Consider the following 8,868-nt stretch of genomic DNA (forward strand, 5'->3'; position numbering starts at 1 on the left):
CTCTCTCTCTCTCTCTCTCTCTCTCTCTCTCTCTCTCTCTGTGTGTGTGTGTGTGTGTGTGTGTGTGTGTGTGTGTGTGTGTGTGTGTGTGAAGGAAATCCACATTTCTGCAGTTTTCTCTGCAAATATCTCACAAGGGAGACCGTGTGGTGTGCACGGGGGAGAAAGGCCCGGATCGCAGAAATGATTCCAGTTTGAGCTGTCTCTGATGGACACTTGAAAACCGGCTGGGAGCCTGGAAGCAGGCTCTGGGGCCGAGGGGCTCTTGGGGCCCTGCCGCGGTGCTGTCAGGCTAATCCGGCTGCCTGCTCCCACCATGCCCCTCCCTAGGGGGCGTTTGCTCTGCGGAGAACAGTTGAGTAGTAGCAAACTCTGCCAGTCGCTTTAAGCAGAAAAGCAGAGAGGCCGCGGGAGAGACCGCGAGAGGGACTGGGGAACCACAGGCTACCGCAGAGGCGGTGGAGAGGACGACATGGCCACCGTGCGCCGCGGGCGGGCGCGGCTTAGCAACCCACGCTTCTCCGGGACGCAGAACTTTGTATTCGGTAAAGGCTGGGCTGTAGCGGTGACCTAGGAGCACCGAGCAGGGAGCCCCCTGCCCATCGCGGCCTTTGGAGCTGGAGGGTCGCGAGCGTCTTCTCTACAGGACTCGTGAAAACACCCCGGGACAGGATGGTCCCTGCACCAGGGCTCTCCCGCTCCTAGTTGCACAACCAATCGTTTCAACATTTCGCCGCAAACCCCGATCCACTGTGGGGCCGCACATTAAAAAGTGTTATTCGCTTTGAAGGTTTTGTCTAATGGTTCTAAACTGAAAGAAAATGTTTTCCTATTACTTAATTCAATCATAGCGAAGAGACTTGGTAAAAAGCCCACGGATTTTGTCCCAAAGTGTGACAGAGTTCTCTTTGTGTTTGCTTATCCTCCGCTGTCACACACTTTAATTCGCCTCTCTTTATCTGGCATTCAAAACTTTCTTCAATGACATTCAATAAGGTCCAGGGGCTGGAGGGAGAGGGGGGAAACTGGTTATTCCCCCCCCCCCCATATTCTTTCCCAGTAGCTTTGGCCTTGCTTGTATTCAAGGGCTTTTAACCCCTTCCTAGCCTGGAGTGTTGGGCAGCTCCCAGGAGGGCCCCAGCCCTGGCACCTCGCTGACTTGCCAGCTCTAGGGCGCAACGGCTTCTCCTTCTGCCCTGGAGCCGCATTCACACCCACTCCTCCCCAGTCCGCCTCAGCCCAGCGGGAAGCCCCTCTACTGTCTTCCAGTCTCGCTCACCGCCACCCAGCCCATCCCAAATTTCCCAGAGAGCAATTAGAACGGGAATTAGGCTGCATTGATGCGTACCGGCTGGTTTGCAGGAGCTTTGGGGCCGAGACCATGGCTTGGGGACACCCCATGCCAAGCACCAGGAGACCATTGAGCCCTCACTCCTGCTAGTTGGCGAGATGGCACGCCCTCTGTGCAGGTTAGTTCCCCCTATTGCGACTGTCCCATTGTAGAACCAGTTGCTCTCACGCACACTCTACCTCCCATAACAAATCATCTTTCATTTTTTTTAACCAGTTGTTTGTGGCTGCTCGTCCTGCACGGGTGTCATGAACAGTGCAGACTGGTGCAGACGCCTCGGGTTTGGGCAGCCTTGCACTGTTTCCCCCACCCCCATCCTCGGAAAGCTCTCCATTCCTGGTCTCACGATTCCGTTCACGACTCAGAGCAGGTGACGGCAGCGGTTTGTAAAATCGAAAGTAGTAAATTTGAAATATTTATGCTAATTCCCCATTGTATGGAAAGCGCACAGGAACGGAAACAGCTCTGAACCGCGGATGATTTTTTAAAACTGAAGATGTGTACACAGAGCGGGGCATTTGAAGTTGTTTAACCATTGTGTGATGGGGGGGGGTGACGCGACGGGAGGAAGAAGCAAGGGGCAAGCGAAGCTGGGAAAGACAGAGGACCGCCCTTTCTTTCTCTCCAGCCGTGGGAAGACAACGGCTCCAAGGGCACCCAGAATCTAGTGGAGTGCGCACGAGTGGAGAGTGCGCACGCAACATCTGCGCGAGTCTAGACCATCCACACACACCACATTTTGTGGGGTGGTAGAGCTTCACACAAATGACATGGCTTTCACTCTCCACTCTCTGTTTCCGTGCACGTTTTCACAATCTAGCCATCGGGCCACTCCTTTTTGGTGCTGTTGTTTTTGTTGTTTTGTTTCTTTACATCCAAGGCTCTGTTGTTGATGGAAAGGGCTGGTTCACCACGATCCACCGAGCAAGGACTAGGGATCATAGGCAACACTAAAGTTGAAACCATTTGAAAGATTCAAAAAAAAACCAGAAGGACAGAAACTAAGTTAGTCTTGAATGAAGAATAGTGAGCCCCTCTCCCTCCTCGAGGAGCATCGTCTACCCCAAAACCCTGTTCTGTGGAGAAGGAACTCCACAGGTGGGAATGATGGCCGTCTGCTAGGACGCTCGCGAGGGATACGGAGCTGAGCTGAAAGAACTAAGAGAAAGCACATACTTGCTGTGTCGGGGTGGGGGGCTACTCAAGGAAGAGGTAAAAGAAAGAAAAGAACCAGGATCAATTGGGCAGAGGAGATGGGTGTGTGTCCACGAGGATCTGTGGAAGGGAGGCAGCACGGGTGCAAAATCATGAGATAAATGGGCAGATCGCCAGCGCAAAGCCGAAGGGGAGTAAGAAATAAAGAGAAAGAAAAGAATATTAAATCGCGGGAGAATGAGAAAATAAACCCGAAAAGGGGAGAGGAGGGGGCGAGAGCGCCTGTTACGGCGTGGGTGGGGTTGACAAGAATAGAGTACATTATGCAGTTCATTTAGTTAACAAGTGAAATAATGAGGAAGCGTGCAGAGAGAATGCCAAGAGAAAGGGCACAAAAACCCTATTGAGAGGCCCCGGCCGCTCCTGGCGTAGCCCATCACATGGCAATAGTCCTATTTAAGCGGCGCCGCTGGCGTCTTTCAGCACCACTAGCGCTGGCCAGCACCTCGCGCGCTCCGGGCGGCGCCCTCAGCAGCAGCCGAGGTGACTTAAGCTCCGGCTTGAGCCGCGCGTGGAGCCTCCTGGGTCCGGGCAACTGCGAGAAGCCGCAACCGGCAAAAGCGAGTGCTGGACCCGCAGTTCCCTCGGGGGCCAGGGGCGGGCTGGCGGCGGGTGGACCGCGCGCCGGCGCCATGCCGCGTTCCTTCCTGGTGGACTCCCTTGTGCTGCGGGAAGCCAGCGACAAGAAGGCGCCGGAGGGCAGCCCGCCACCGCTCTTCCCCTACGCGGTCCCCCCGCCGCACGCGCTGCATGGCCTCTCGCCCGGCGCCTGCCACGCGCGCAAGGCCGGCTTGCTGTGCGTGTGTCCCCTCTGCGTCACCGCTTCGCAGCTGCACGGGCCCCCCGGGCCGCCAGCTCTGCCGCTACTCAAGGCGTCCTTCCCCCCCTTCGGATCGCAGTACTGCCACGCGCCTCTGGGCCGCCAGCACTCGGCCGTGTCTCCTGGAGTCGCCCACGGCCCGGCCGCGGCCGCAGCAGCGGCCGCGCTCTACCAGACCTCCTATCCGCTGCCGGACCCCAGGCAATTTCACTGCATCTCCGTGGGTAAGTGGGGTCCCCGCGCAAGCTGGTATGGGAGAACCGGCGCTCGCAGGGGGCAAGTAGGCGAGCTAGGGATCGGGAAAAGGTGCGTTGTGGAGGCGGTGAGGATCCTATGCCAGATCCTCGAGGGGCGCTCACAGTGGTGGACTGGGACAGGACGCAGGAACCGGTGTGAAGACCGAAGATCCTAGGTCTGGGGAGTTGTGGGGCGGGGAGTGGGAGAGGAAGGGAGGTCAGCTTCCAGGAGTTCTATAAAGGGATGTTAGGAAAGACCAAACAGAAAAGGGATTCTGTGGTATGGCTAGGAGATGCCCGCCTGTGGATCGTGGTGAGTGGAAGGGGTGTGTGGGAGAGTCCAAGGTTGAAACTAGCCGCAGCTCCACGGGAAATCAGGCCCACTGCTCAGACGTTTGATGGCTTCTCTCTCTGTCCCTGCGTCGCTCCTCCAGACAGCGGCTCGAACCAGCTGCCCAGCAGCAAAAGGATGCGGACGGCGTTCACCAGCACGCAGCTCTTAGAGCTAGAGCGGGAGTTCGCCTCCAACATGTACCTGTCCCGCCTGCGGCGCATCGAGATCGCGACCTATCTGAATCTGTCCGAGAAACAAGTGAAGATCTGGTTTCAGAACCGCCGAGTGAAGCACAAGAAAGAGGGCAAGGGCAATAACCACCGCGGCGGCGGCGGTGGCGGCGGTGGCGGTGGCGGAGGAGCTGGGGCGGGGGCCGGCGGGGGCGCAGCGCAAGGCTGCAAATGCTCTTCGCTCTCCTCGGCCAAGTGCTCCGAGGATGACGACGAATTGCCCATGTCTCCATCCTCCTCTGGGAAGGATGACAGAGATCTCACAGTCACTCCGTAGGTGCGCTTTTCAGAGGACCACTGGCCGCCCTCCGGCCCTTCCCTCTCCTCAAAGACTGATCCCCCAGGCACCCGTTGCCAATCGATGGATTTTGGTAGGGCTTTGCCACGGTACCCAGCTCTAGGCAGAGCTGAGATTTTAGCAGAGACTTGAAGGCAGTGTCCCTGTCCCTTAGGCTCCAGGGTGTCTAGGAGGACTCCAAGTTCGCCAGGTCCTCCTCCCAAGACACAGCCTTCCCCGAGGGTGTAGGCCTGAGCCCAGCGCCTTGCTGGCCCACGGCCTGCCTCCTCGCCCGCGCATTCTGGGCTAGTTCAGGCTTTCTCTCGCTCTCTTTCTCTCTCTCTCTCTCCCCTCTCTTCCTCGGTCAAGCTGAGCCTTTCACTCCGCGAATGGCTGTTTGCGTCCGTTTTGACATTTTTTTTCCTTGTCCTCAACTCTTTCCCCACAGTGGTCATTTATGCAACACGTTTATGAAGTAAACTTTTCCTTCCCCTTCCCCCCTCCCCAGGGAGCCTCTTCCTTCAGTCCGTTTGTCCCTTGATTAGGGACAGGTCTTGCTGTTCGAAGTCCTCTTAGCAGAGAGGAAATGTCTCCAGTGGTGTTGTACTGGAGAAAATGACTTAGTTTGTTTCCATCACGTTCTACATCCGTCAAATGAAAACTGATCCCTCTTCTCCACCATAAACGACCTCCCTCACCCCCATCCTCCAGGTCCTGACCCCTCTGGGGACTGACTGTAATTGTATGGTCTCTGTAATGCCAGAAGATATTTATTTATTTATTTATGTACAAAATTTTAAATAAACTTTTTTTTCTTAGAGACTCCACTGCCTCTGGGTCCCCAGGTTTAGAATGTGGGCTAGGTAGCCACAGGCACGGGCTGTCACTCTCTGCTGGGGCCTTGCTGAGGTTCAAGTGCAGCTTCTCACCTTACAGCTAGCCACCGCCCTCCCCACACCCTCAGTCCCCCCATGGAGCTCCCGGGTTCTGCTCCAGCATGGCCCCCTTCCCAGTGTTCCTGTATGGGGGCCCCACATGGTGCTCCCTCGATTCTCCAGCAAAGGGCAGAAACCAGAGATGCACCTCTGCTGGGCTTGTGATGACCTAGCCTTCTTTAGAAGGGGTGCGCCTTGTTTTGCTTCCAGGCAAAAGATCCTTGCAGTGGTATACGGCTCCAGGTGAGAATTCCCACGACTTGAAGAGACCCCACTGCTGGAACTGTAGGGAGTCATCCTCTGGGGCTGAGACCTCGTATTTTGGTCAATTCTATTAACAACAACAACAACAACCCACAGTTGCTACGATGTAGACTCCACTCTTTAGTCTTCCTTGGAACTAGGTTGGTTGGTTTTTGCTTTTTTTTTTTTTTTTTTTTTTTTGCGTCTGTGTTAAATGAGGTGCATGGAGTTCCGCCGGGACGGTGAGCGTAGACGCTGGACACCCAGTGACAGGTATTTCTGTAGTCAGGGATTTAAAAATGGGCAAAGAGCAGATCCAGGGGCTACCGCCAGAAGACTTTCCATTTCTTATCCGATACCTAAGAATCTTCTTTTCCTTCCAGAAACTCGCCCTTCTGCTAACACACTCAGAAGAACCCCGAACTCGCTGTATCCAGGCAAAAACTCTGCCATGGAGAAAAGACGTGTAGCTGGGGTTGCTCAGCGTTGGGGATGCTTCTGGTAGAGTCTTCTCGTTGAAATCAGGCTCAGTGCGAGGGTCTCCCTCCCGTTTCCCGTAGAACAGCGTGCATAACCCAGGAGAAAACACTTTTGATTCTCCCTCCTTTATTCAGGAGAGACGGAACGGTTCACTTGCCCCTGCCTCCCACCCCCACTCTCATCCTCTGGAACTTCAGTTCCACTCGGTCTAGTTGTCCACCCTCCCTGAAGGAAGCAAGGTGCCAACCTAAAGGCAGCCAAGGCTTTCAGGACTAATGCTGGAAGAGTAGTGATTGACAGTTCGCTGCTGGGCCGGCTGCAGGGCCTTCCCGGCTGATGGGACCACGTAGGGTGTGTTAATGGGTCCTTCAGTGCGTCTTTGGCAAGGATTCAGGGGCGAATTGCCACAATGGCCCTCAGTGTGCAGAAGTGTGCAGTGGGTTCCAAGCACTTGCTTAAAACCAGGTCTTCACCTGGTTTACCTGAATGGGTGGCTTCTGCGCAAAAAGGACAGGCTGCGTGGGAGGCCGCTCCACGAGAAACTCCGTTTCAAACCTGAGGGAGAGTCAAGGTGGGAGCGGGAGGCCCCTAGTCTCCACCTTTCTTTGGCATCAGTAAATCTTGCTCCTTCGGTTCTCAGTGACCTGCAGAAGCCGGTGCCGGTTTATGGTGCGTCTGCGGGTGTGTCGACTCCACACCGGTTCAGTTTTCCCAGGAGCCAAGTTTCTTCCTCTGATCTCTTTCCCAGGGCTTAATTTTTCTGCCAGTCTTGGGGTCCAGGGCGCTAGATTTTTGGCATTCTGGTGGGCGACCTTGGAGCGTAGTGGAATGAGAGCGCAGCCTGCTTCTGTCTTGGTCTGCTTCTGCCAGACCGCGGTGAAGCGTAGCGGAGGAAAATGCGGAAGCGGCATTGGTAGCAAAGAGCAAGGCTCAACACCCTTCGGTCTGAACCACAGTGACCCGCATCCCAGGAACCTACAGGATTCCGCTCGCACAGGCCTCCAGCCTGACAGCAGAAATACTCTGTCTTTTGTAAGGACCTAGTCTCCAGACGCTGAAGTAGGGGCCAAAGCCATTCCTCCCAGCGCAGATTGGGGTTGCAAACCGCATCTAGGAGACACAATCCAGCCTTCAACCCCATGGTTTGAGCTGGAATTTGGAGTTTGTATGGCAAATTGTAAAATTAGATTCAAACCGAATGACTAGGATGAGGTTTCCTGTGCATTACTGTTGAGTTGGAGAATCCGAAAACAGATCGCCAACTTTATTTCGGTGGCAAAGTCCTTTTCTCGGTAGAGTTTAGTGGCTAGGAGTTTGGAGGGCTAGAATTCAGTCTTGGGTTTGCAAACTCTACCGTTCACTTCAGCAGGGTGCTTGTGCTCGGTTTCTGTGAGATATGTGAGATATTTCAGTGAGAACTGCCGTTGTCGTTGTTGAGCTGAAATGATTACCAGCGGTGTCCACACCAGTGGCAGGAGCATCGTTAGTGCTGAATTATTTAGGAAGTGCTGAGGTCACCAGTCACAGGCAACATTGACCTGAAGAATCCCAGCACATAAATTGGGTGTGGTGATGATGCTTACTCTAATCCCAGCACAGAGGAGGTAGAAGCAAGAGCTCCAGCAGTGAATATAGGTTGCCCTTCTGCTAGGAAGCTGGGGATCACTTCAAAGAGGGGTCCTCCCACCGCCTTTCTGTGGACCAGCTCCTCCACCTCTCCTTGCTGATGTCTTAGTTCAGATGATTCTCTTAGGGGTGTGTTCTATTCAGGATGCTAACCTGCTTCCTTGGCCTCTACCCTTAACTGCCAGTAGATCTGTCTGTCTATCTGTCTGTCTATCTGTCTGTCTGTCTGTCTCACTTGTGACAGTTAAGTATTGTAGCCAAGTCTCCTGGAATGGTGAAATCTTTGCAGACTGAAAACCACTACTATGGATCTGAATTGCCCCTTGTTGAAGTCCCAAACAGCCAGGCTTGCACAGCCGGATTCTGAGCATTCTTCCTCCCTCTCTCTGTTCCTGTCTCATTCATGTTAAGTGCCGCACTGTGGTCTGGTAGTGTGGAGAAGAGAAAAGAGGAATGGAGGTGGTGGCGTGGGTGGAAGCAGCCCAGCAAAGGTCTCTCTTCAGGGGGAAGGTTGGGGTCCTAGAAAGCTTGCCAGATGAGTGGCTGCAAGCTGTCTTCCCAGAGCGTGCCAGTGGTTCAGGGCTTGTAGATGCTTGGGATTCGTGAACCAAGTGCTGTCCGTAATGTCCATGTGATCTCACAGGGGACCTTTGGGAAATTACTTTGCAAGTGGAGGTATGTCCCAACAAATCTCCCTCTCTTGTCCCCTCTGTTTCCTCTGTTATGGCTCTTCTTAGAACACATCCAGTTTTTATCAGGGCTTGACAGTTTGAAGCTAAAACTCAGCTCTCTTTTTTTTTTTTTAAATTAAGGTCTCTCATCTTCTCTTTAAAGACAGACACTTCTGAAAACAGGGACTGATGTTACTCAGTGACAAACATATGCTGATCATATGAAAGGTCATGGGTTCAAACCAGAGCCATCAAAAATTCACATACACACTGGGTGTGGCCGCCCAGCATTAGTTCAAGGCCAGTGAGTTCCATGACAGGGCTACACAGAGAAACCCTGTCTTGAAAAATAAAGTAAACACGATAGATAGATGATAGATAGATAGATAGATAGATAGATAGATAGATAGATAGATGATAGATAGATAGATAGATAGATAGATAGATAGA

General features: G+C 53.8%; 1 protein-coding gene across 1 annotated transcript; it reads left to right on the plus strand.

The window, feature by feature from the left end:
* The first annotated feature begins 3,082 nt into the window (after positions 1–3,082).
* On the plus strand, positions 3,083–5,220 carry Gsx1 (GS homeobox 1). Its single transcript, XM_005344705.3, has 2 exons — positions 3,083–3,610; positions 4,057–5,220. Exons 1-2 carry the CDS (start codon positions 3,199–3,201, stop codon positions 4,461–4,463), a joined length of 819 nt encoding a protein of 272 aa, XP_005344762.2. The 5' UTR covers positions 3,083–3,198; the 3' UTR covers positions 4,464–5,220.
* Positions 5,221–8,868: the final 3,648 nt, after the last annotated feature.

Source organism: Microtus ochrogaster, chromosome 2, assembly GCF_000317375.1.
Source record: "Microtus ochrogaster isolate Prairie Vole_2 chromosome 2, MicOch1.0, whole genome shotgun sequence".
NCBI classification, from domain to species: Eukaryota; Metazoa; Chordata; class Mammalia; order Rodentia; family Cricetidae; genus Microtus; species Microtus ochrogaster.